The sequence below is a fragment of the Zootoca vivipara genome, chromosome 6 (assembly GCF_963506605.1).
Source record: "Zootoca vivipara chromosome 6, rZooViv1.1, whole genome shotgun sequence".
Taxonomy (NCBI): Eukaryota; Metazoa; Chordata; class Lepidosauria; order Squamata; family Lacertidae; genus Zootoca; species Zootoca vivipara.
The window spans coordinates 2,548,698-2,576,338 of record NC_083281.1 but is presented as its reverse complement, the minus strand read 5'-3'; the positions used below and the strand labels follow the sequence as shown (position 1 = coordinate 2,576,338).

Here is a 27,641-nt window from a genome sequence, read left to right as displayed (position 1 = left end):
CGCCACGGCACTCACCCCTTTGTAGGGTTGCCATGTGTTGAAACGCAAAAAAGAGGACGCTAGGACGATTCTCCATTTAAATAGGTAAAGGTAAAGGACCCCTGGACGGTTATGTCCAGTCAAAGGCAGCTTTGGGGTTGCGGCGCTCATCTCGCTTTCAGGCTGAGGGAGCCGGTGTTTGTCCACAGATGGCTTTCTGGGACATGTGGCCAGCAGGACCGAACCGCTCCTGGCGCAACGGGACACTGTGACGGAATCCAGAGCGCATGGAAATGCCGGTTACCTTCCCGCCTATTTATCTACTTGCGCTGGCGTGCTTTCAAACCGCTAGGTTGGCAGGAGCAGGGACAGAGCAACGGGAGCTCACACCGTCATAGGAATCAAACCTCTGATCTTCCGATCGGCAAGCCCAAGAGGCTCGGTGGTTTAGACCACAGCGCCACCCACATCCCTCCTAGCAGTTCAAAAGCACACCTGTGCGAGTAGATAAATAGGTACCGCTGCGGTGGGAAGGTAAACGGCGTTGCCGTGCGCTCTGGTTTCCATCACAGTGTCCCGTTGCGCCAGAAGCGGTTTAGTCCTGCTGGCCACATGGGCCAGAAAGCTGTCGACAGACAAACGCCGCCTCCCTTGGCCTGAAAGCAAGATGAGCGCCGCAACCCCATAGTTGCCTTTGACTGGACTTAACCGTCCAGGGGTCCTTTACCTTTTAAATACCAGCCTATAGAAGCTGTGAGATATTGCTAAGGCAGGGGGCGGGGGCAGCAGAAGAGAAGAGGAAAGCAAGTCTTCTCAACCACCAGTGATTTCTGCGTCTCACCCCAAAAGTAGACAGTGGTACCTTGCAAGACGAATGCCCTGCAAGACGAATTTTTTGCAAGACGAATGCGTCTTGCGATCTGATGGTGACTCGCGAGACGAATTCATTTTGCGAAAAATACATCTTGCGAATCGCGGTTTCCCATAGGAATGCATCGAAATTTAATGAATGCGTTCCTATGGGCAAAAAAAGAGAAATTTCAATGCATTCCTATGGGAAACCGCGATTCGCAAGACGAATTTTTCGCAAGACGAATTGTCTCGCGGAACGAATTAAATTCCTCTTGCAAGGCACCACTGTAGTTTTAAAAATCCACCTGGATGGAAATTTTACCCCTGGAAAAAGAGGACACTGCAAACCTAGGCTGGGATTTAAAGGCGTTTAGAGGCCTCCCAACTGTGCAGAAAGGTGGGGGGGGCAACTCCAGCCGCCATCATGGTATGCTGGTTTCTGGGAGTTGGACGGGTGTTTTGTTTTTTGGGGGGTGGGGGTATCCCAGCTTGGGGAAGGCTGCAGCCCACCCCCACCCCATCCGTCACAGGGGTCGCTCGACGTTCCCAATTGCCTCCAGGCATCCGGCCCAGGTCTCTCGAAAGCGGATTAGCTCGACGCGGCATCCTTCTGGCGGGGCTAATCTGGCGGGAGGGAAAGTTGTCGGAGTAGCTGATCGGATTTCAAGCCCTGTCCTGGTTCATTGCTGATTCCCCCCCCCCCCAACTCCCGTCGCCTAATCCCTGGGCTGAACCCAGATTGGCACAGAGAGCTTTTAAAAGCTTTCCACCGTCCTGGGAGGTGGGAGGTGGTGCTAAAAGCTAGGCTGCGGAGGTTTATGGCAAGGCATTTCCGCCCCCCCTTCTCTTTGAGGAAAACAAAAGCCCAGAACGGGTAACACAAGTGGCACCCCCACCCCACCCCAAGACAGTGGGCTCCCATGTCCCAGTCTGGCCAACACTCAGGTATGGTTGGACTAGTCGTATCTTGGCTCTCGAACACCTTGGCTCCCGAGCATAGCAGCTCCCGAGCCATCAAAACCCGAAAGTGAGTGTTACGATTTTCGAACGATTTCCGGAAGCCGAACGTCTGGCGGCGGCTTCTGCAGCCAACCGGAAGCCGTGCTTCCGAATGTTTTGGAAGTCGAACGGACTTCCAGAACAGATTCTGTTCAACTTCCAAGGTACGGCTGTAGTTCCACAATGTGGTTGGTACTCCAGTTCCCAACACTGACTAATAATAATAATAATAATAATAATAATTTAAATATTATTATTTATATGACATCTGTGTGACTAGCATGCTTCAGCCAACCTGGGCAGGTTTCCAGCGAAATAGAAAAACACCGTAAAACACCAAACTTTTTTTTTAAAAAAAACTTCCCTAGAAAGGGCTACTGTTAGATGTCTTCTAAAAGTCCGTTTAACAATTGCAAACCCTCCGAGTGTCCCTATTTTCCAGGGATAGTTCTGGATTTACAGAAGCCGTCCCAGTTTCTGATTTCATCCTGGAATGTCTCGCTTTTTCTTAAAGTCCTATTTTCACTGGGGAAATATTGGAGGTGATGGAGTTATGTGACCCTCCGAGCCACAGAGATAAATAACTTTACATCCTTTAGAAGACATCTAAAGGCAGCCCTGGATAGGGAGGTTTTTAAATGTTTTATTATGTTTTCACATATTTTGGAAGCTGGGCAAATGTAATGTTCTTGTAATGTTCATGCTTTAAGAATATTTGTCTAAGCAATGGACCCAATCTTTTTTGACCCAGTCTCCCTGCCCCTCCCCCACCATCTGTGATATGGAAAATAAGAATAATACTGACCTTCCTTGCAGGGTTGTGAGTTAGGTAATTGCATACAAAGCGCTTGAAACTCCTGTAACAGCTGTACAAATGCTAAGCACTGTTGTTATTAAGAATAGCGTAAATATTTTTTGCTATCATCATGGCGACTTGTATTCCGAGGAGGTCATAACTTGAAATGGACCCATTGAAATATTAACCTGGTTGGATGCATCCCAGTATAATTATTGATGCAATAATAGCATCAATAAATAGCAACTAGGGTGTGATTCAGCTAGATTTTACTCAGAGTAGACCCACTGAATTGAATGGCATCCGCTCTGTTTACTTCAAATGGTCTACTTAGTTGAATATCCCCCCCCCCCGAGTGTGTGTGTGTGCGTTTTATTTTTATTTCATAATATTTTTATTTCATTGAATTTTCAAAGGTTTCACATACTGTATATACTTCAATACATAATAAATTTGTTTTTTCCTGACTTCCCGCCCCATTTTCCAGGGTGTTTTAATTCCAACCACACCCCCCACCCCGCTGCACAATTTATTGTGCCAACATATCAAGACTGTATTCTCTAGTTCCTTGTCTTGCAGATATTTCAAATCCTGCTTCCGAGTTCATCAAGTGTACAGTGGTACCTCTGTTTATGAACACAATTGGTTCCGGAAGTCTGTTCATAAACTGAAGCGTTCATAAACTGAAGCGAACTTTCCCATTGAAAGTAATGGAAAGTGGATTGATCCGTTCCAGACGGGTCCGCGGAGTACTCAACCTGAAGCGTACTTGACCCGAAGCATGGGTGTAATTGGTTACGGAAGTCTGTTCATAAACTGAAGCGTTCATAAACTGAAGCGAACTTTCCCATTGAAAGTAATGGAAAGTGAATTAATCCGTTCCAGATGGGTCTGCGGCGTTCCTAAACCGATAATTCGTAAACCGAGGTATTCATAAACCGAGGTTCCACTGTACTGCGTTTGGGGTTTTTTAAATGGAAGCTGAAATACCTAAGGATGATGCTGATGCTGAAATAAATACATTCTCAGTTCTCAGACTTAATCCGTTCCAGAGGTCTGTTCCAAAACCAAAGCGTTCCAAAACCAAGGCGCGCTTTCCCTTAGAAAGTCATGCAAAACGGATTAATCCATTCCAGGCTTTTAAAAACAACCCCTCAAACAGCAATTGAACATAAATTTTACTAATCTAACGAGACCATTTGGTCCATAAAATGAAAGCAAAAAAACAATGTACTGCAGTCACACATTCAATCCATCAGTTCCACGCAGTCACGAAAACAAAACGAAAAAGAGCCGCAAAAACAGAAACGCAAAATAAATAGCAAAAACAGGCAGACCTCAGCGTAATGCTCAAACCGGAAGCGTAACACTCAAAACGGAGCACGTTCGGCTTCCGAAAAAACGTTCGCAAACCGGAACACTTCCTTCCGGGTTTGCAGTGTTTGGGTTCCAAGTTGTTTGAGTACCAAGGCGTTTGAGAACCAAGGGACCACTGTAACGTCCCCTCCGGCAGGTGAAATCCTGTGTCTCTTGCCACGGTTTGTGCTTTTGCAGCGTTCTTGTTTAGGTTACTTATTATTATTATTCCCCTTATCTCGGCGCCTTTCTTGGGCTAGGAATGCAAGGCCACTGGGTTTGCCGAAGCAGGAAGGGTCCTGCCGAAGCCCAGGGTCCTTTGATCGTGCATGGCGGTTTGGTGGCGGTGTGTGTGTGTGTGTGTGTGTGTGTGGACCTTACAGTGGCGGATGCCTGAAACCTCCGTCGGGGGGGGGGGGATTATCCAAGACTGAGCACAGATGTACATGTCGGCTAATGAATTACTCCCAGCAGAGACCTCACCTGGCTTGACCTCCGCTTAGACTGCGCCCTGGCGAGGGAGAGCTGTCCTCTCGTGACCTTGCCGCCGGGAGCTGTGGCTTTTGTTGCATGACATCGCAGCCTCTTATCTCCCCAAACCTCCCCCCTCCAAACCTTGAGCAAAGGGGGGGGGCAAGCAGGAAACACGCAAATCCAAAACCGGGTACGTCGGTGGAAAGACAGTCAATGTCTTGTGCAAATTAGTATTCTTATCGTCGTTGTTGTTTTAGTTTACTGCCCTAAAGCCCCAGGGCCCATCTTCGTTTTGAAAACTCGCCATTACCGAGAAACACAATGGCATCTAATAAAATGTAACAGAAGTTCACGCAGCTGGTCAAATAAGCACTGGAATCATAGAATCGTAGAGTTGGAAGAGACCACAAGGGCAATCCAGTCCAACCCCCTGCCAAGCAGGAAACACCATCAAAGCATTCTTGACATATGCCTGTCAAGCCTCTGCTTAAAGACCTCCAAAGAAGGAGACTCCACCACACTCCTTGGCAGCAAATTCCACTGCCGAACAGCTCTTACTGTCAGGAAGTTCTTCCTTTTTTTTTTTTTTTAAAAAATATTTTTATTAATTTTCCAATTAAAACCAATTATATCACATTCAATATTTCAAATTATACACATATATATATCAATCAAACCGAATGTTATGCCAAATCATCTGAATAATTTATTTTTGGGTTCCCATGCTTCAAGAAATTGGGAATTCCTCGCAACTGTCCACTGCCGTCTTATTTCTAAAGTTCAAATCGTCCTCCAAGCTCATAATATTCCAAATCTTCCCCTTACAGTCACATAGGTGTTTTCCACTTTCATCCGATTGTTCCAGCTGCTGAGATAAATATCAAACGAAGTTTCACAGATGTTCTTTCTCCTGTGTGAGTTAATCAGTCCAGCCTCCCCATAAATCTTCTTAGTGGAGCTCCCTGTTGCGACGAAGTAGCAGCGCCATCTTGAAAGGCTCAAATCACTTTCATTTTCTCTCATTACGATTTATTTATCTTTATAGAATTTACAGCTTTTTCAGGCAGGAGACCCAAACATCCAACCATGAACTCTTGGTAAATTAATGGATCTCCTTGCCCTATAGCTGAACTTAGCTTCAGGTCGCTGCTCCAATTTAAAGTGCGTCACAGCTCATAAATCCTCCGAACGCGTCCAGAGCTCCTTCCGTCTGACTAGGGGGGGGCTTTTCTCATCGGCAACTTCACATCTTTAAGAAATATGCTCAGTAACAACAGCTATGAAGTTCAACTCACACAGTCTTTTGCTTCTCTTTCACTCCAAACAAGCCAGGACATCGCGTCCGGGAAGGTACGAGGCAACAATATGAAGAAAAAATAAAAACTTGCTTCCCTTATCGCTCCGTCCCCATCAATCCTTCTTCCAGATGTCGTACATTCTTTAACTCCTCTCACTCAGCAGCTTAAAATTCTCAGCAGTAAACAGCGCTTCTTCCCCTCCTTCTGAAGTATGTCCATAGATTTAAGCCTAATTATCTTCTTTAACCATGGAAATCCCCGCCATGCAGATTAGCGTCCGGGAGTCCTGGCCGTCGTAAGTGCTCAGCCCAAGCTCCCCCCACTCCAAAAACAGTCGGAGTGGGTCTGGGGGCATCGCGGGCCAGCGGCCCCTCTCCGTAACCCCCGGAGAGGGTAGGGGGTTGCCATTTACTCCCCTAGCAACCGCCAAATTCCTCACGAAGGTCAGAGAGATGGAAAACAGGTCCGCCATTCCTGCAGGCGGAAACCGGAACTCAGGAAGTTCTTCCTAATGTTTAGGTGGAATCTTCTTTCTTGAGGTTTGAATCCATTGCTCCGTGTCCGCTTCTCTGGAGGAGCAGAAAAAAATCTTTCACTCTCCTCTATATGACATCCTTTGATATATTTGAACATGGCTATCATATCACCCCTTAACCTTCTCTTCTCCAGGCTAAACATACCCAGCTCCCTAAGCTGTTCCTCATAAGGCATCGTTTCCAGGCCTTTGACCATTTTGGTTGCCCTCCTCTGGACACGTTCCAGCTTGTCAGTATCAAATATTGGATGGGCTTTAAAAGAAGATTTGGGCAAATTCACGGAGGGAAAGAGCTCTTGAGGGCTGCTAGCCGCAATGGCTGTGCTCTCCCCCGCAGTCGGAGGCAGCTATGCTTCTGAATCTCAGTTGTTGGGAACCGCAGGAGGGGAGAGGGTGAGGCCACACCTGGAAAACCGTGCCCAGTTCTGGGTTCAAATCCTGATTTGTTGGGTTTTGGGGGGGGCTTCTTGGTTGGCCACTGCGAGAACAGGAGGCTGGACTAGGTGGGGCCACAGGACTGTCCCTGAGGACATGGGTGGCGCTGTGGTCTAAACCACTGAGAAGGTCGGGGGTTCGAATCCCCATGACGGGTGAGCTCCCATTGCTTCGCCCCAGCTCCTGCCAACCTAGCAGTTCGAAAGCATGCGAGCGCAAGTAGATAAATCGGCACCATTGCGGTGGGAAGGTAAAGGGTGTTTCCGTGCACTCTGGTTTCCGTCACAGTGTCCCACTGTTCTGCTGAGCCAGAAGCGGTTTAGTTCTGCTGGCCACATGACCCGGAAAGCTGTCTGCGGACAAGGGCTGGCTCCCTCGGCCTGAAAGTGAGATGAGCGCCGCAACCCCAAAGTCGCCTTTGACTGGACTTAACTGTCCCAGGGGTCCTTTACCTTTTTCTTTACCTTACCCAGGTTCAATGGACTTTTCTTCTTTAAGTTCTCAAAGCTCTTAACCGAGCTCAAGGTTGTCCTCTGAACTAGCCAGAGAATCAATCACAGCCTGTCCATCAAGGTTTGGAAAACAAGGCTTTAGTGCTGTCTTGCTCCCAAATGGCAACTAGATATTCTATTTTGACATCCGCAATCTTGGTTTAAGGAGCCATGTGGCGCCCGGCTTATATATCTGAGTTTCTAACCCCGGTTCCTCCATTCTCCATCTATTAAGAGGTATTTGTTCTCAGTGGAGAATGCCTCGTTGACAAAGAGGTATATCTCCATCTCTTGCATGTTGCTTCTTAGCATAGCTGCCAAGTTATCCCTTTTTTAAAGGGATTTTCCCTTATGCTGAATAGGCTTCCTCGTGAGAAAAGGGAAAACTTGGCAGCTATGCTTCTTAGATTGGGGATCGGGAACATCTGTAGCCTTCCAGATGTTGCTGGACTCTCCTCCTCCTCCTCAGTCATTGGCTGAGTGGGCTGGCTGGGAGTTGGAAAACATCTGGAGCAGCCCAGATGTTCCCCATACAGTATTTACTTTAAAGGTTTTGTCTACCAAGGGTGCTTCCGAATCTTGCCACGTCCTCCGTCCTCACGGCCCTCCCATAATAAGATCACAAGGTACTGTGGTTAAGCATGCCTAAAACGGCATATATTAAAGGAGACTTTGTACCAAAATGCAGGGCAGGACATTGTGTGTGTGTGTTGGGGGGGGGGATTGCTTTGCAAAAATGTGGCTGCCGGGCAAAATTGCACAAGCAACGAACAGGTGTCGATAAACCTTCACTAAGACGCTGATGTATTTTTCCCGGGAACCTTATTAAAAAATATGAAAACTAATAAATAAATTTGCAAACTGAAATGGGGGAGGCAGAATTTAAGATGGGGAAAACAAAACAAGCCACTGAAATTGACAGGTTTTTTCGCTCCGTAACTGCTAGGGGGCTGGGAGACCAGGAAACTGCGTAGGGCAAGGCGAAGACATCGAGAAAGGGTTGAAGGATAGACATGCCCAATTAGCAGGGCAGCTGCTTGGCTTCATATTACCTGCCCTGGGAAAAGACAGCCTGGCAGCCTCTTTAGATGAGGAAAAGCCGTTTCCGTGGCGGGGGCCACGATTAACCCTTTCCCAGAATTCCTTGCTCCATTTCTTCCAAATCCCTCCCCTCCCCCCCCGGCCCGACCTGTGCGGTTTTCCTGATTGGAAATTAATTCAGCATTGAGAAACATGAAGCCTTGGCGGTGTGTGGGTGTGTGTGTTTGTGTGAGAATGTGGCCCTCCGCGCCTTTCTAACTGGCCCTCGTGAGTCTCCTACGGCCACCACACTCCTTGCCAGCTCTGCTCCACATTTCTGGCTGGGATGCCTCCTCTGATCATGGAATTCTAAAGCTGGAAGGTACCCCGTGGGGTCATCCGGTCCAACCCCCCGCAATGCAGGACCAAGCTGCTCTCGAACCCGCAGCCTTGGCATTTATCAGCACCACACTCCAACCAACAGAGCTACCCGGGCCCACGAACTCTTGCCGCCTGGGTGTGGGGATAGAAAAAAGCGTGTTCATGTACATTTGTGTAGAAAGTAGCTTACTGCGCATGGGCAAAATTTGCATCTTTTCCTCCGCCCACTTTTGCCTTCTGGACCCGCCCACTAAGGCCATGTGCCCCCCCCCCGGAAGGTTTTGCAGGAGGGACTTCGCCCCCTGGGCTGATTAAACTTCCCCAGCTGAGAGAGAGAGAGAGAGAGAGAAAAAGGGAAATTTTTTGGGTGGGTGGGTGTGAGATGGAATCTGTAGTTACAGCGGTACCTTGGTTCTCGAACGGCTTGGCTTCCAAGCAAATCAGCGGCCAAATGCCGCAAACCTGGAAGTGAGTGTTCTGGATTGCCAACGTTTTCCGGAAGCCGAACGTCCAACGCGGCTTCCGAATGGCTGCAGGAGCTTCCTGCAGCCAGTCGGAAGCTGCGCCTTGGTTTCCGAACAGTTTCAGGAGTTGAGCGGGCTCCCGGAACGTATTAAGTTCGAGAACCAAGGCACCACTGTACAGTGGAACCTCGGTTTATGAACACCTCGGTTTACAAATTTTCGGTTTACGGACGCCGCAGACCCATCTGGAACGGATTAATTCACTTTCCATTACTTTCAGTGGGAAAGTTTGTTTCAGTTTATGAACGCTTCAGTTTATGAACAGACTTCCAGAACCAATTACACCCATGCTTCGGGTTAAGTACGCTTCAGGTTGAGTACTCCGCAGACCCGTCTGGAACGGATTAATCCACTTTCCATTACTTTCAATGAGAAAATTCGCTTCAGTTTATGAACGCTTCAGTTTATGAACAGACTTCCGGAACCAATTGTGTTCATAAACCGAGGCACCACTCTATGTGGAATTCTGCAAATCCTGGGAGGTCCGGCAATTTGGGCTGCTTCCTCTCTCTCTCTCTCTCTCTATCTCTATCTCTCTCGCCGGTGCCTCGGAGCGGATCGCTTCATTTCCACCAGCCCTGCCAAAACCTCCTCCGCCGCGGCAGGTTGGGAGAGCCGCAGGCTGTGGCATACGAGTGGAAACTGGGGCTCCGTCGGCTGCCCAAATCTGCCGCCTGAAGCCGCAGGCTCAGGGTGGGGCACAGAGGATAGGCGGGGGGGGGGGGGGAGAGAGAGAAACGACATTTCCAGTCAACCCGCGCGGAGCCAAATTTTCTTGGCACGGCAGCAGGGCGGGGCGTTTGGCTGCTTGGTTTCTGACCAAATGCTCAATTACTCGTAAAGGGAAGCAGATTTCAAATTGTAGCTGGAAGTTCTTCTGAAGCGGCTGCTTGTTTTGTCCCGTCCTGTCCTGTCTGTATCCTGCCTCCTCCTCCCCCCCACGAGCTCAAGGTGCCTCCCGCTCCCCGTTTTCTTCCCACAACGGCCCTGCGGAGTAGGCCCAGCGGAGAGCAGGCAGCTGATGAACAGGAAAACTGTTTTATAGGGTCGCTGTGACTTGTCTAACTTGTAGAGCCGGTCTCTTGCAAATACTGTAGTGTTTCCCCAGCTGAGAAGACGAGAATAAAAGTTCCTTAGCTATAAGCTATGAGTGTGGGAGGGGTATTCTGGATCCTGTCCGCCGCCCCCCCCATTGTTCTACTCACCCCTCTTTCAACACGGCAAGGGCAGATCTGCAATGAAACACACAAATCTGCTGCAAGTTTGGTTCAGATTCTGTGTCCAGACTAAACCAGGGGTACGCAGTTAGACTCTCAGCTCCCATTAGTTCCAACAGCCCAGTTCATGGTCAGGGAGGTTGGGAGTTCGAGTCCAGATACATCTGGAGGACCATGGGTTTGCTATTCACTGGTACCATTTCCATGCTGCATGTGAGAGGGAGGGGGATGGCTCTATGCAGAAGAGGCAATCCTTCCCAAGAGAGGGGAATGCCTCTTCTCAGAGCAGGCATGCACCTACCGAGATGTGCTTGGAGGAATGCCTCTACGCAGAAGAGGCAATCTTTCTCGAGAGAGGAGAATGCCTCTTCTCAGAGCGGGCATGCATCTACCCAGATATGTTTGGAGGAATGCCTCTATGCAGAAGAGGCAATCCTTCCCGCGAGAGGCAAACGCCTCTTCTCAGATCAGGCATGAATCCACCGGGATGTGCTTGGAAGAATGCCTCTAGTCATAAGAGGCATTCCCTCATGAGAGAACGAATGGGGAAATCCCTCTTGACTGCCTCTTTCTCTCTCTCTTTTCCAGGATGAGTTCCACCCCTTTATTGAGGCACTACTCCCCCACGTCCGGGCCTTCGCCTACACCTGGTTCAACCTCCAGGCCCGCAAGCGCAAGTACTTCAAGAAGCACGAGAAGCGCATGACGAAGGACGAGGAGCGGGCCGTGAAAGACGAGCTCCTCAACGAGAAGCCGGAGGTCAAGCAGAAGTGGGCGTCCCGCTTGCTGGCCAAGCTGCGGAAGGACATCCGACCGGAGTACCGGGAGGACTTCGTCCTCTCCATCACGGGCAAGAAGCCCTCCTGCTGCGTGCTCTCCAACCCCGACCAGAAGGGCAAGATGCGGAGGATCGACTGCCTCCGGCAGGCCGACAAAGTCTGGCGGCTGGACCTAGTGATGGTCATCCTCTTCAAGGGGATCCCCCTGGAGAGCACTGACGGGGAGCGGCTGGTCAAGGCCGCGCAGTGCACGCACCCCATCCTCTGCGTCCAGCCTCACCACATCAGCGTCTCCGTCAAGGAACTCGACCTCTACCTGGCGTATTTCATCCGAGAGAGAGGTAGGCGGCCCTTGCCGGTGGGAAAGGCGGCTCGTTTTGTTCCTTGGCATCCGCGGGCCCTTCTCAGCCTTCTTTTGGCGCAAACGGAGGGGCGGCGCTCCTTAGCCAGGAGTTAAGGGAGGGTGCTTTGTGGTAGCGAATTAAGGGAGGGGCATTTCATGGTTGTGAAAGGGCACTTTGGAGTTGTGAATTAAGAGAGGGCATTTCATTGTTGTGAATTAAGGGAGGGCGTTTCTTGGTCACAGATCAAGGGATGTCCTCTTGCAGTCATGAATTTTGTAGTCATTTTGTTGTCATGAATCACAGGACGGCATTCCTTAGTTGCGAATCAAAGGATAGGTTTCATGGGCGTAGGCAGGGGGGGCAGGAGGGGGCAATTGCCCCCCCTAGAAGCAGGGCCGCTGGCCAGCCTGCCCCGCTGCCTGCCCGGTGCCGTCTCCCTTCTCCCTGGCTGGCTGTGGAGCGGGCGGAGGGGAAGCCAGGCAACCGCTTTGCGCGGCTCTGGGGCTTTCCCTCCACCTGCCCCGGCGATTTCAGAGGGGGAGGAGGGGATCGGAGCAGCCCGATTTCGGGCTGATCCTGGCTCCCCCTCGCCCCTGCCGATTGCGGAGGGGGAGGAGGGGGTCGGAGCAGCCCGATTTCGGGCTGATCCTGGCGCCCCCTCGCCCCGGCCGATCGCGGAGGGGGAGGAGGGAGTCGGAGCAGCCCGAAATCGGGCTGCTCCGATCCCCTTCTCCCCCTCCGCGATCGCCGGGGCAGGAGGAGAGAAAGCTGGTAAGGGAGAAGGGAGCTTTCCTTGCCCCGCTCTGGCCCCTCCCCCCGCCCCTTGCCCCGCCCCTTGCCCCCCCTGATTTTCATCCTGGCTACGCCCCTGATAGGTTTTAGTCATAAACTAAGGAACAGCATTCCTTGGTCACAAATGAAGGGACAGACCGATCTGTCTTCTATTGGTTTTTCTTGGATCTTGTCCCCCCCCCCCCCCGCCTCAGCATTGAGTTTGCCCCATTTCTGCATCAGCTTGCAATACCAATTTATAAATTCTGCACGGAATTTTGCACTGATATTTGTAGCCGTTTTCTCCTGGTACAACAGGATCGTACCTTACAGACATTTTACTTGCGCCAGTTCAGCTCTATGACTGTAAAACTGGAATCTAGGGTTGCGTTGTGTTTTAAATGTGGGCCAAATAATGGTGTACCCTAAGGTTGCCATATTTCAAAAAGTAAAATTCCTGACAGCCTCCAAATTATCAAGTTTTTCAACCACCAAAATTGTTGAGCTTTTGGGGGGGGAACCTCCCCCCAAAACAGTAGTTTTAAGCTTACATCCGGGTTCCCCCTGACATTTTGCAGAATTCCCCCCCCGACGCCATTTTTACACCCGGAAACCAGGACACGTCAGGATTTTTCCTGACGCATGGCAAGCCTAGTGCACCCCCGATCCATGCTTAATAAATTCCCCCTCCCTGTATAAAAGCAGTATATCTCTGAACAGAACAGGGGGACTTCAAGTGGCAAGGAAGGGGTTTCCAACTCAAGATCTTTCTGAAAAGAAAGAGCTGTTCAACCGTGGGATGGAAGGATTGCAGGGGGGTTGGACTTGATGTCCCTTGGGGGTCCCTTACAACTCTACAATTCTGTAATGTTTAACCAAAAAAAGGTGGGGTGATAAAGTGAAGGGCGTTCACTGCACAGCATGCAAGAAATGTGTGGATCTCTCCCCCCCTCCTCTTCCTGCTACCTGACCCCGACCCCAGCCTGTCTGGGTCTCTCTCTTGGGCAGCCTTGAAATCACCTGATCTAATTGCTACCAAACCCCAGGCAGTAAAATCACAGCTGATAAGGCCTCCTGTCACTTTCACTCTCTGGAGAAAGCAGCCCCCCCTTCCTTTTCCCTTTTAAGGTAGCTTCTTCCCCGTTTAAGGCAGACCGGGGATTCATTCTCGGGCTGCGGCTGCCGGGGCGATTGCAACGAATGTGTGTTGTCCCCCTGCAGCCTCGAATTTCTTTGATTCTGTTGCTTACAGGGGGTGTGGAGTTAATTTGGAAAGGGGGGGGCGCGTTTCTGCTGGGGACTGGACGCCAGTGGCGGGTGGGTCACGCTGTAAAAGCCCGTGGAGCCAGAAATGCAAAATTTCTAGCTTTGTACCGTAGCTCAGTCAGTAGAGTGTTGGATTCAGAAGGCGATTGGGTCGGATTCGGCCCCCGGGCCCTAGGTTGCCTACCCATGGCCTACACAGTGAGCTTCTTGGCCGAGGCGGGATTTGAACCCACATCTCCCAGGCCCTAGCTTGGCACTTGTGGCTGGGGCAAGCCAGCCAGATGGGTAGGGTACAAATAATAAAATTATTATTATTATTATTATTATTATTATTATTATTATTATTATTATTATTACTGTGAGCATTCGTCATAGTAACCTTTATTAATAGGTTTTAACCACATATCCCAACACTATGGCATCCTTTTGCTAATAATCCATGCCTTTGAGCCAATTCGCTCGACTAGTAGATTGCTTTACTTGCGTGAAAATCTTTTCCCCCTCTTTCTTTTCCTTTTTAAAAAGAAGGTCTTCAGAAACACTTCCTGCTTCTTATAGCTATAACTCAGGCTAATCTGTGCTGTGTGTTGTGAAGCACACTTTCCTCCCCTCGAGAATACTGGGAGATGTAGTTTGCCAAGGGCGCTGGGAATTGTAGCGTGGTTGGGAGCGAACTACAGACCCCGGGATTCTTTGGAGGCGACGGCGACGCATTTGCTTTAAATCCGTCATGCGTGTGCAACCTTCGTTTTTATTCGAAACCTATTTACCTTAATGAATTCAGCAAGGCTGATGAACTTTGCCCAGGGGATGGCAACTTTTCAAAGCCTAATTAATAGTCATTGATACCTCCAGCCACCCACTAGGTAATTCCACCACCCTCCTGCCCCCCAGCCAGGTGGGCTTGGGATCGACTGCCGCAGTCCAAGAATTTGATCTGGATTTCGTGCTGGCTCCCCGGTTCTCCTGCCCAGTCAGCAGAGACTCACAATCTCCGGAGGTCGTGGGTTCGAATCCCACCTTGGGCAAAATAAAAAATAAAAAAATCCCTGCATTGCAGATTCTAGGATTCTAATATAGACTGGGAACGGTGGTTATGGGAAGGGCTCCCCTTTTGCCAGCATTGCATTTCACGGGCCCGACTTTGCAGCCAGGGTGTGTTTGTGGTTTTTTACGCGGGATGTGTGTGTGTGTGTGTGTGTGTGTGTGTTCGGTTGGCGGCCGACACATAGTTTTAAGATGCAGCTCCCGTTGTCTCTGACATTATCAGTCTGGAGCAGTCGCAGGCGGTCTCTCTCGCCAGCCCTCCTTACAATATACGATAATGCTCTCTCTCCTCCCCCCACCCCTTCTTTCTCCTGCGTCAGCAAAATAAGAATTTTTTTTTAAAAAAAGATTCTCAGCCGATTTCTCTGCAATGGGCAACCCCAGAGCTGGTTGGAAAGATCTTTTGCATCTCAAGTCTTTCCTGGGCTGGATTTTATTTTAAAAGTGTGGGGGGGGGGGGAACAGAGGGTCTCTCTCTCTCTCCCCCCCCCACTTTCCTCCACAATGGCAGTCTGGTCAACCCCCTTTGCTAGTTTACTTGTTTATATTTTAGGGAGATATTTGCAGGCTGCTCGCGCTCATAGTAATAAGGATAAAGGCAGTAAGTACTGGTCAGGAAAAGGGGGAAAAAAACCCACTTTTTAAAAGGGGGTGTCTAAAAGAAGGCAGGACTGAACTTCCACTGGCAGGGACTTCCACAGGGCAGACTTTTAGCGGGTTGGAGAGCTTGGCCCAAACTAACAAAATGAATAGGGACAAATGTCAGGTTCTGAACTTGGGAAGGAAGAACCAGCTGCACAAATATAGGATGGGGGACACCTGGCTTGCTAGCAGTACATGTGAAAAGGATCTGGGGGTCTTGGTGGTCCACAAGCTGAACAGGAGTCAACTCTGTGATGCAGCAGCAAAAAAAAAGCAAATGCAATTCTAGGCTGCATCCACAGAAGTCGAGTGCCCAGATCAAGTCATAGTCCCTCTCTATTCTGCCTTGGTCAGATCACAGCTGTGATACTGTGTCCAGTTCTGGGCGCCACAATTTAAGAAGGATGTTGACAAGCTGGAAGGTGTGCAGAGGAGGGCGACCGAGATGATCCAGGGTCTGGAAACAAAGCCTGATGAGGAACAGTCGAAGGAGCTGGGTATGTTTAGCCTGGAAAAGAGGAGATTGAGAGGAGAGAGGAGAGCCACCTGCCGATATCTGAAGGGCTGTCCCATGGAAGAGGGCACGAGCTTGTTTCCTCCTGCTCTGGAGGGTAGGACTCGAACCCATGGTTTCGAGTGACAAGAAAGGAGATTCCGACTCGACGTCGGGAAGAGCTCTTCGACAGTGTAGAAGACTCCCTGGGGAGGTGGTGGACTCTCAACAGAGGCTGAAGGGCCATCGGTCTGGGATTCTGCCTTAGAATCATAGAATCGTAGAGTTGGGAGGGACCCCCAGAGGTCATCTAGCCCAACCCCCTGCAATGCAGGAGTCTCAGCTAAAGCACCCATGACAGATGGCCATCCAACCTCTGCCTAGAAACCTCCAAGGAAGGAGAGTCCACGGTCTCCTGAGGGGGGCCGTTCCCCTTGCAAGGAGTTGGACTAAACGGCCCTCGGGAGTCTCTTCCCAACTCTACAACCCTGCGAGGTTTGAGCATAAGCAAGGGGTCAGCAAACTTTTTCAGCAGGGGGTCAGCCCACCGTCCCTCAGACCATGTGGGGGGCCGGACTATATTTTTTGGGGGGAAATATGAATGAATTCCTATGCCCCACAAATAAACCAGATATCCATTTTAAATAAAAGCACACATTCTACTCATGTAAAAACACCAGGCACGCCCTACAAATAACCCAGAGATGCATTCTAAATAAAAGGACACATTCTACTCATGTGAAAACACACTGATTCCCGGATCGTCCGCGGGCCAGATTGAGAAAGCAATTGGGCCAGATCCGGCCTCCCGGGCCTTAGTTTGCCAACCCATGGTATAAGCCAGAGACACCCCCAAACTCGGCCCTCCAGATGTTTTGGGACTACGATTCCCATCAGCCCTGCCCACTGCTCCTGTTAGCTAGAGATGATGGGAGTTGTAGTCCCAAAACATCTGGAGGGCCGAGTTTGGGGATGCCTGGTATAAGCGATCGGTCGACCCTTAAAATATAACCTTGGGCACAAGTTGTCGGGGGCTTTCTGAATTAACACAGGAACCCCGAGCTCATGGGGCAGGAGCACCCTAAGTTCCAGACGGCAACAGAGGAAAAAACAACAACACACTCCTCCTTCTGGCAGGGCACAGTTAAACTACAGAACTCTGTGCTACAGGAGGCAGTGGCGAAGTTCACGCAGTTGCTTATGTTATAGTTGAATCGCCGGTCTTTTGCGTTGGAAATCTTTGGCTGGCTTTAAAAGAGATTCTTACTCTTAATTATTGAATGTATATGCTGCCCTATACCCCAGGGGGGGGGGTGTCTCAGGGCGGTTCACATAATAAAATCAAGATATGGAAACACAAAACACCTAATAAAAATTAAAACAACAACCCAATAGCTGCCCCCCCCAAAAAAAACACATTGCAAAAGGGCATAGGATGTAAATCAGATCACCCAAAGACCTGGTGAAAAAGGAATAATAGAATTGGAAGAGACCACAAGGGCCATCCAGTCCAACCCCCTGCCAAGCAGGAAACACCATCAAAGCATTCCTGACATATGCCTGTCAAGCCTCTGCTTAAAGACCTCCAAAGAAGGAGACTCCACCACACTCCTTGGTAGCAAATTCCACTGCCGAACAGCTCTTACTGTCAGGAAGTTCTTCCTAATGTTTAGGTGGAATTTTCTTTAGGAACGTTCTTCTTTAGAATCTTCTTTAGGAACGTTTTTGCCTGGCGCCCAAAAGTGTACAATGAAGGCGTCAGGCGAACAGATGGGGGAGCCATTGCAGAGAAGGCCCCGCTCTCGTTTTGCCACCCAGGGCCGTCTTAAGCATATCTGGCGCCCTGGCGCCCCGGCGCGAAGATCCCTCCGACGCCCCCCCCCCCGCCCCGTTTCCCAGCGCGGCTGTCTGGCGGGCGCAGCACGGCGCCTTGCGCCACCCAGCCTTGCCTTAGAGCCGGCCCTGTTGCCACCCTCCAGACCTCTCGAGTAGGAGGCACACGAAGGAGGGCCTCAGAAGGTCATCTTAGGGTCTGGGTCGGTTCATATGGAAAGAGGCAGTCCTTGAGGTCTTGCGGTCCTGAGCCGTTTATGGCTCTATAGGTCAAAACCAGCACTTTGAATTGGGCGCGGAAACTAAGTGCAGTCGGGCCAGGATCGGTGCAAGATCCTCAAACCGTCTTGCCGTCCGGTGAGCAACCTGGCCGCTGAATTCTGCACGGGCTGAAGTTTCCGAACTGTTTCCAGAGGCAAGGGTCCTCCTTGCGGGTCCTCTCCCCCTCCCTCTGCCGTTCAATATTTTCCCTTTTGGATTTTGGATCTGCAACCGCAGTGGGGGGGGGGGGGAGAGAGTAGAGGTCCGCGGCGTGCGTGTGCATACGTGTGCCCGGAGTTCCTTCTGCACGCCTTCGCCGCCTCCAGGACGGGGAGGTCGCGGCTGAAAGTCAAAAGCGTTGCAGCGTAATGGTAATCAATCTCCTGCCATCGATCAAATCATATTGCGCCTTTTGCTTAGTGCTCTGGCAAACAAGGAGAGGTTTTTCCGTAGTGGGAGGTGGTTTATTTTTCGCACAGGCTTGGAGTGGAGGGCGCTGGGGGGGGAGGTGTTTGGTGGGGGGAGGTTTTTTGGAGAGAGAGAGAAAATGCTATTTGTGGAGATGCTGGCTTGGCCACAAGGAGCCGGACAAGAAGCCTTTGACCCCCTTGCAGGCAATTTTGAAAGGATCGTCCAGCAAAAAAAAAAAAAAAAGACTCCTGATTTCTGGGAGGTGCTGCAGATCACTGTCTGAAGCTATGAGCCAAGCAAGCCAGCCTTCTGGCTTTCTGGGTCAAACCATAAACAGAAGCCATCCTTCAGTAGGAAACCTCCATGTCTGTGGATGGAATGTGGCCCTCTAGCCCTCCCCACCTGGCCCCCAGAACTCTCCCCAGGCCACACCCCTTCTCCCCAGGCCACACCTCCTTACTGGTCTTGCTTCTTTGGAGAGGGGTGTGTGTAGGAGACAGCCCTGCTGCACAAAGTTAAAATCCACACCCACTGCTCCGCCCCTTTTGGCAAACCGCTCCGTGAAGAGCCTCTTCCCAATCTACCTGCCTCCCTGTTGTTCATTATGCTGCGGTTGGCACGGCCACCTACTGGCGGTCGCACAAACTGCAGCGTGACGACAGCCTTAGGTTTATATTTATAGAGGAAGAAAGTGCAGGTGCTTCTTATGTAAAAAACCCCTGTGGATATTTGGTGAAAGATAGGAGGCAGACCTACGCTCAATTTTCTAGGAGGTGGCTGGGCCATTAGCGGAAATGGGGCACAGCTGCCCCAAACTTAACCAGCCTTTTTCCCCCTCCCTACAACCAGTCCAGAGGGTGCCCCTGGCTGTCAGCTCCACCCTCCTCCTCCTTAGCCTCGGTGTTGCCCTTGCAGAACTCAGGAGGGAGCGGGATGCTGTCAAACTGATTGCATGGTTCTGCTGATCATTGTTTCTGGCGCCCCCTGCTGCCCGGCTCCCTGCCTTCTAACCTACGAGCCCCAGTGGGCACCAGCCAACTTTGGGAAGTAGATGTATTCAGGGCTGAGCCTCTCGCATGGGAACAGAGGAAGCTGCCTTCTATCTATCCCAGCAGTGTCAACACTCTGCCACTCAGCTCTTCCCCTAAAGTTGAAGCAAGAGTCTAGTCCTCATGCTTTTGAATGAAGAGCTACTTTTACAGAGGTAGCTAGGAATCGGTTTTACACCAAGCCCAGGGTATTGGTGCAGCGAGTCCTCAGGTTCTTTGTAAAAAAGTGGGTTTCTATTTCTTCCCCCTCCGGATAAAAATGACCCACAGCTCTGCCCAAGATAAATCACAGGGACTTGAAAAATACTAGGGGTACGTCCCCCCTCTTCTCTTCCTCCAGCTTAGGGAAGGGTTTGCTTCCTGGGCCTAGCGATTTGCGGAAGACGAGAAGGTGGAACACAATAGCGACGAGCAATTTAGGGGCCTTCCCAGCCCCATCAGAGACCCTCCCTGCCTGCAGACTGTCTCGCCAGAGTGGAGCATGCTCTGGTTATCTCCCGCTTGGACTACTGCCATGCGCTCTACATGGTGCTGCCTTGGAAGGCGATTCGGAAATGGCAAGTAATCCAAAACGCGGCTGCTGGACTGGTGACCGGGAGCGGCCGCCGGGACCATATAGCACCGGTCCTAAAGGATCTTCACTGGCTCCCGGGACGTTTCTGAGCGCATTTCAAAGTGTTACTGCTGACCTTGGAAGCCCTAACGGCCCTGTATACCTGAAGGAGCATCTCCACCCCGGACACTGAGGCTCAGCTCCGAGGGCCTTCTGGCGGTTCCCTCCCTGCAAGAAGCGAGGTTACAGGGAACCAGGCAGAGGGCCTTCTCGGTGGTGGCACCCTCCTTGTGGAACGCCCTCCCATCAGATGTTAGGGAAATAAACAACTACACAGCATTTAGAAGACATCTGAAGGCAGCCCCGTATAGGGAAGTTTGATGTTTTATTGTGTTTTTAATATTCTCTTGGGAGCCGCCCAGAGTGGCTGGGGAAACCCAGCCAGATGGGCAGGGTATAAATAATAAATTATTATGATTATTGCTGTTCTCCACCTGGGGCAGCTAGGATGGTTTGCTCCAGTGTGTGGCACAGGAAAAGCCTGGCACCGTCGCAGTGCCAACTTGTAGCCATCTGCCTGCTTCTCTTCCTTCCAAGGAGGTCCAGCTGGTAAGTGAAGGTGACTCATTGCCAGCTTTGGGGGGACAAGCTGCAATATATCTCCCCCAAACTCTCCCTTATTCTGGGAGTTCACAGCCTTGCATGTTTTGCCACCGGATAGTCTTCCCCTCCATGAATTTTATTCCTGATTTAAAGCCACCGCAATGGAGAGCCTCCATGACTGCCTCCAACAGCAGCGAGTTCCGATGTTTATGCCCTGTGCGAATAAGTCCTTTTCCACAGCTGCCGCGAGCTGGGCTTCATCGTGCCATCTCTGGTTACCCTGAGTTCTTGCTCTTCGTCTGCTAAAAAAGGTAAAGGGGCCCCTGACCATCAGGTCCAGTCGTGTCTGACTCAGGGGTTGCGGCGCTCATCTCGCTCTATAGGCCGAGGGAGCCGGCGTTTGTCCGCAGACAGCTTCCGGGTCATGTGGCCAGCATGACAAAGCTGCTTCTGGCGAACCAGAGCAGCGTACGGAAACGCCGTTTACCTTCCCGCCGGAGCGGTACCTATTTATCTACTTGCACTTTGATGTGCTTTCGAACTGCTACGGTAGGTGGGCAGGAGCTGGGACCAAGCAACAGGAGCTCACCCCGTAGCAGGGATTCGAACCGCCGACCTTCTGATCGGCAAGCCCTAGACTCTGTGGTTTAACCCACAGTGACATGAAATTAAGATTTCTACCCCGAACTTTACACTTCTTCATGCCAAATTGCAGTTTGGAGAGATTCCTTTTGGCGCTCTTCGCGATTTCGCCCACGAGCGGTTGAGTGCCGTCGGCAAACTTGCCCATCTCACGGCTCACCCCTAGCTCTCTTTTCTCACCCCCTCGTAGCTCTCAGCACCCGTAACAAACTACACTGCCCAGGAACCCTCTTTGGGGGGGGGGCGGAAGCATTGAAGGGGGTTGGGCTAGATGACCCTAATGGTCCCTTCTGACTCTGCAATTCTGTGATTCACTTTCAGGGTACATTATAAAGGGGGAAGGGGGGGGAGAGAGAGAGAGAATAAGGGTCACCTCTCCCTTAGCCCCGAGGAAACTTGAATTTCTCTGAGGTTTTTTGTTTTTTCTTTAAGCCGAAACCGCAGTCTGCAATGTTGAGCTTATTACTAATGCATGGGGAAGGGGAGGGCGGCGTGACCACAAGCTTGCAAAACATGAATGCGTGCGAGAGAGTTTAAGTGCATAGTACATAGCGCAAGGTTGAGGTGGGAAGGGGAGATCTACTGCATAGCCCTTCCTGCCGTGATCCGCTGAGACCTCTCCCAGCAGATGGGAATTCTCGAGATCAAATTAGCTAGCAGATGGAGTGGGTTCCTGTGCTCAGGGCCAGCGCAAGACATTGGGGCACCTGAGGAGAACCACAAAAAGATGTTCCCTCTTCGCCAGAACGATGCATACTCCAGACCCTCCAAGTGTCCCTATTTTCCAGGGGCATCCCTGATTTGCAGACGCCGTCCCGGAAAGGAATGCTGCCTTCAGATGTCTTCTAAAAGTCAGATAGTTGTTTATTTCCACAGGGCGGGTGCCACCACCGAGAAGGCCCTCTGCCTGGTTCCCTGTAACCTCACTTCTCGCAGGGAGGGAACCGCCAGAAGGCCCTTGGAGCTGGACCTCAGTGTCCGGGATGAACGATGGGGGTGGAGACGCTCCTTCAGGGATACTGGGCCGAGATCGTTTAGGGCTGGCATCCCCAACCTGCGGCCCTCCAGATGTTTTGGCCTACAACTCCCATGATCCCTAGCTAACAGGACCAGTGGTCAGGGATGATGGGAATTGTAGACCAAAACATCTGGTTTAGAGCTTTTTCAGCACCATCACTTTGAATTGTGCTCGGAAACGGACTGGGAGCCAATGTAGGTCTTTCAAGACCGGTGTTATGTGGTCTCAGCGGCCGCTCCCAGTCCCCAGTCTAGCTGCCGCATTCTGGATTAGTTGTAGTTTCTGGGTCACCTTCCAAGGTAGCCCCACATAGAGCGCATTGCAGTAGTCCAAGCAGGAGATAAGCAGAGCGTGCACCACTCTGGCCAGACAAAATAAAAAAATTCCTTCAGTAGCACCTTAAAGACCAACTAAGTTTATATTTTGGTATGAGCTTTCGTGTGCATGCACACTTCTTCAGATAGCTCATACCAAAATATAAACTTAGTTGGTCTTTAAGGTGCTACTGAAGGAATTTTTTTATTTTGCTTCGACTCAGACCAACACGGCTACCTACCTGTAACTAGAACTCTGGCCAGACAGTTTGTGGTCAGATAGGGTCTCATCCTGTGTACCAGATGGAGCTGGCAGACAGCTGTCCTAGACACAGAATTGACCTGCGCCCCCATGGACAACTGTGGGTCCAAAATGACTCCCAGGCTGCGCACCTGGTCCTTCAGGGGCACAGTTACCCCATTCAGGACCAGGGAGTCCCCCGCCCCCACCCGCCCCTTGTCCCCCCAAAACAGTACTTGTCAGGATTCAGGCTCAATCTGTTAGCCGCCATCCATCCTCCAACCGCCTCCAGACACTTGCAGACTCACATTATTGCGCTCACTTTCAGCCCGTGTGACAGGTCACGATTATGGATGACATATGCCCATTCGTGGAATGAATCTGTGGCACGATGACAGAACATTCCTGCTGGACAGAGGGAGACTATCTAGCCTCCAGTTCTCCCAGTGGCCAACCAGTTGCCCTAAAGAGGCATCTTCTTTTGTTGAGATCGCAGGGACTAGGGATGCCAGACGTCTGGAAATTCCTGGACATAGCTGGTCTTTGGCTGCCCCCCCCCCAAAAAAAAGCTCAACAACTTGTGTGTCCAGATTTTCACTTTCTTTCATATACTATAACTTTTTATTGGGTTTTCTAAACGAGAAACAAGGGACGCGGGTGACGCTGTGGTGTAAACCACTGAGCCTTGGGCTTGCCGATCAGAAGGTTGGCGGTTCGAATCCCCGTGACGGGGTGAGCTCCCATTGCTTGGTCCCTGCTCCTGCCAACCTAGCAGTTCGAAAGCACAAAGTGCAAGTAGATAAATAGGTACCACTCCAACGGGAAGGTAAATGGCGTTTCCGTGTGCTGCTCTGGTTTGCCAGAAGCAGCTTAGTCCTGCTGGCCACATGACTCGGAAAAACTGTCTGTGGACAAACACCGGCTCCCTCGGCCAGTAAAGCGAGATGAGCGCCGCAACCCCAGAGTCGTTCGCGAGTGGACTTAACTGCCAGGGGTCCTTTACCTTTTTCTTTTTTAAAACAGGAATAATGTTATACAAATAAACATACCAAGTTATCTCATGTCACTTGTAGGTCACAAAAATAGCATAGTAATATCTACAACATATGGTTCGTTATTAGTGGTCAGTGTATATAAGTTCTTGGTTCAAGAGTTGGTTTAAACCAGGGATGTCCAAAGTCCATTTTGGGGGCCCAATCCAGCCCACCGGTCGGTTTAATCCGCCCCCTGTGGCAGTTTATTTCCTGGGGTATAAAAAGCTCAACAACTTCAGTCCTGAAAAAAAGGTCTGCCCTCATAGAATCATAGAGTTGGAAGAGACCACAAGGGCCATCCAGTCCAACCCCCTGCCAAGCACGAAACACCAACAAAGCATTCTTGACATATGCCTGTCAAGCCTCCGCTTAAAGACCTCCAAAGAAGGAGACTCCACTACACTTCTTGGCAGCAAATTCCACTGTCGAACAGCTCTTACTGTCAGGAAGTTCTTCCTAATGTTTAGGTGGAATCTTCTTTCTTGTAGCTTGAATCCATTGCTCCGTGTCCGCTTCTCTGGAGCAGCAGAAAACAACCTTTCTCCCTCCTCTATATGACATCCTTTCATATATTTGAACATGGCTATCATATCACCCCTTAACCAGGCTAAACATACCCAGCTCCCTAAGCCGTTCCTCATAAGGCATCGTTTCCAGGCCTTTGACCATTTTGGTTGCCCTCTTCTGGACACGTTCCAGCTTATCAGTATCCTTCTTGAACTGCGGTGCCCAGAACTGGACACAATACTCCAGGTGAGGTCTGACCAGAGCAGAATACAGTGGTACTATTACTTCCCTTGATCTAGATGCTATACTCCTATTGCGAGTAACATGCCCTCACGCATGTTCACTTCATCAAATCTGGCCCTCTTTGAAGAAAGTTTGGGCACCCCTGGTTTAGACAATTAGGGAGGTAAGGGGTGGGAATTTTATGCGAGGTGGGGTGGCTATGCTTCTGTTTTTCTACCTGGTGTGTGTGGGGGGGTTTGCATCACTGGTTTTCACTTTCTGAAATGTCACCATCATCGTTTTATTTTTACGCTGCCTTGTCACAGTGAGAACAATGCTGAAGGCGGCTTGCTGGCCACCCTAGACCGGATGATCCTTCGGGGAGTTCTAGACCCCAAGGCCGCTCTGCCGCAGGGAACATACAGACATTGGGGGGGCACCAAAGAGGGGGGCACCCACCTAGGCAGGCACTCTGTCCTCACAGCGGCCAAAGCGATACCCGCAAGGAGCAGGATTCGAACACGAGAGCCCTCTCCCCTGTTGCGGTTTCCCAGCCGCCGTGGGTAACCCGGCGCCCCCCCCCCAGATTGTGCAGGTGCCCCCCTCCCCATATCACTTGAATTAAAGATGAGATGGGGGGGGAGTCTGGGCTGCACCTGTCTCTTCCGCCGGCCAGATCTCTCCTGCACTCCCCGAGCTTTGGCAACCTCCTTGTCCTCTAATGGGCTTGCAGTTCCCCACTTGGCACCGTGCCCCACCCTCCATTCGATGCCACGCTGGCTGCAGCTGCCAGGACGCTCTCCCTCCCTCCAGTATTCCCCCCTCCCTCTCCCCCAGCCGCCGCCAAGCCAGTCTCCTCCTCCCCACCCCAACATGCTGGCGTTTCCCTGCCAAGAACTCCATTAGGGAAGCTCATCTCGCCTTGGCAGAGACGAGGGATGCCAGCTCCCGGGGCAGCCAGGAGGGCGCGTAAAAATGATTTCTCTCAGGGCTCCGCTATCTGACACTGACAGCTGTGGGGGTTTCCCCCCTCCTTTTTCTGTTTGGTGGGGGGCTGGAAGGGGGTGTCTGCATGGCCAAGACCTAGGAGGGGAGCCAGTTCTATTGAAAGGGCTTTTCCCAGGCAGCTAAGGCGGACAGCAACACAATATTTGACTTGCTTTGGGGTCGGGGCTCTGCCCGGTTTCCGTGCAGACGGTGACATTTCCAGGAAGGCAAAGACGCCCTAGGAATGGCTGCCAGTTGGTGTCTGCAATACTGAGCTTGATGGACCCGGCGGTCTGACTCTGCACCACTCCTCTATCCCAAGATCACAGCCCATTAAATCATCTGGCACCGAGTTTTCTTGCACCAATTGGCCCATGTGGGGTTCACATATATATATGTTAAATTTTCTGTTTTACAATTTAAAGTACTCACTTTACATACTTAAGATGTCGATGACTTCCCTTCTTCTCTTTCCATGGTTCATTTTGCATATCATAAATTCCTGCCTATTTTACAAAAACTACACCAAGCAGTTTTCCATTATTGCATCCATCAAAAGTTATTTACACTGTTGAATTTACCCTAATGCTGCCAACATTTTCAGCTGTACACAGTTATTTCCCATATATTCGATGAACGTTTTCCCGTCTTCTTTAAATATATGTCCTTCTTGTTCTCTTATTCTATGTTAAGTCCGCAAGCTCCGTATACAGTGGTGCCTCGCAAGACAAATTTAACTCGTTCCGCGGGTCAATTCCTTTTGCGGAAAATTCGTCTTGTGAATCGCAGTTTCCCATAGGAATGCATTCAAATTCCTTTTTTTGCCCATAGGAACGCATTAATTAAATTTCAATGCATTCCTATGGGAAACCGTGATTCGCAAGACGAATTTTTCACAAAACGAATTCATCTTGTGAGTCACCATCAGATCGCAAGACGCATTCGTCTTGCGAAAAATTCGTCTTGCCGGGCATTCGTCTTGTGAGGTCCCACTGTATTCCATCAGCTTACATTACTGTTCATCTTTGGTTGGGACCTTGGTCGTTTTCCTTTTTTGGGTTAACAAAACATGGGCCGCAATAGTAGCATACATAAATAGCCTTTTTTGACACCTGGAAATTTTCGTCTGAATTATCCCCAACAGGAAGGACTCTGGATCCCCCCCCCCCCAGAACAAGAAAGAAGATTCCACCTAAACATTAGGAAGAACTTCCTGACAGTAAGAGCTGTTCGACAGTGGAATTTGCTGCCAAGGAATGTGGTGGAGTCTCCTTCTTTGGAGGTCTTTAAGCAGAGGCTTGACAGGCACATGTCAAGAATGCTTTGATGGTGTTTCCTGCTTGGCAGGGGGTTGGACTGGATGGCCCTTGTGGTCTCTTCCAACTCTATGATTCTATGATTTCCCAATACTATTCTTAAATCCTTTCTGATCCGTGGACTGAATCGCTCCTGATTTTTTTTCTCTCCCTTGTTCTTTTTCATATATATGTACCGGTATATATTCTCTTTAATTCTCACCTTACCTCTTAAAGCAGCATTTCCCAAACTTGGTTCTCCAGCTGTTTCTGCACTATGACTCCCATCATGCCTAGCTAGCGGGACAAGGGATCATGGGAACTGTAGTCCAAAAAAGTTTCCCTCTTCGTGTATCTTTCTCCCGGGGGGGGGGGGGGGGAGAACTTCAGCGCCACGACCGATGAGGCAATCGTCCTTAGAATTTTTATGGTGTTTTTCTTTCTTCTGTAGCATCGTAGAATCTTAGAGTTGGAAGGGACCCCCAGAGGCATCTAGTCCAACCCCCTGCAAAGCACAAATCTCAGCTAAAGCATGGGGCGTCCGATTCCACCCCCTCCAACATTTCTCCCGTTAAAATAGAAACTGATTCTCTGCTACCAAAGACACAGAAGAGCACCCGCCATTTGGATCGAGGCCCAAAAACCCATCCGGCACTTAGTGCGTTTAAAAGCCTTCCATAAAATATTTAAGTCCGCAGAAGCACCGCTTCCATCTTTGCCCCGGCGGCAAGCCGGTCTCGTTACAGAATTTCGGGAGCGGCAATCTGTAGATTTCTTTACTATCCAGTAAAAGAACAACTACTCTAGTGACTATTCAGCTGCAATTTCTGCATTGCAGCCGTACAATTCTATGATTCTTAGGTTTAGGGTTGCCATATTTCAAAACGTGAAAATCCTGACTGTCGAGCCATGAAGATTCGAGCTATTTTTAAGGAAACACGCCAAAATCTACACTTCCAACGTGGCTTGCCA

The 27,641-nt window shown here is 50.4% G+C and overlaps 1 protein-coding gene and 1 long non-coding RNA gene across 7 annotated transcripts in view; both read left to right on the top strand.

Annotated features, from left to right (window-relative positions):
* NFIC (nuclear factor I C) overlaps positions 1-27,641 on the top strand; it is a 130,571-nt gene that overhangs the window by 34,661 nt on the left and 68,269 nt on the right. For all 6 annotated transcript variants that reach the window (XR_009557705.1, XM_060275304.1, XM_060275305.1 and 3 more), the window contains exon 2: positions 10,946-11,477. Coding sequence is in view for 5 of the 6 variants with exons in the window: in XM_060275304.1 (XP_060131287.1) it covers positions 10,946-11,477 (532 nt within the window). In the remaining variant the exon portion in view is untranslated. The remainder of the gene's footprint in view (positions 1-10,945; positions 11,478-27,641) is intronic.
* On the top strand, positions 11,484-18,461 carry LOC132592260 (uncharacterized). The gene is made up of 2 exons (XR_009557706.1): positions 11,484-11,816; positions 12,356-18,461. It is a non-coding gene; the product is annotated as an uncharacterized LOC132592260 (long non-coding RNA).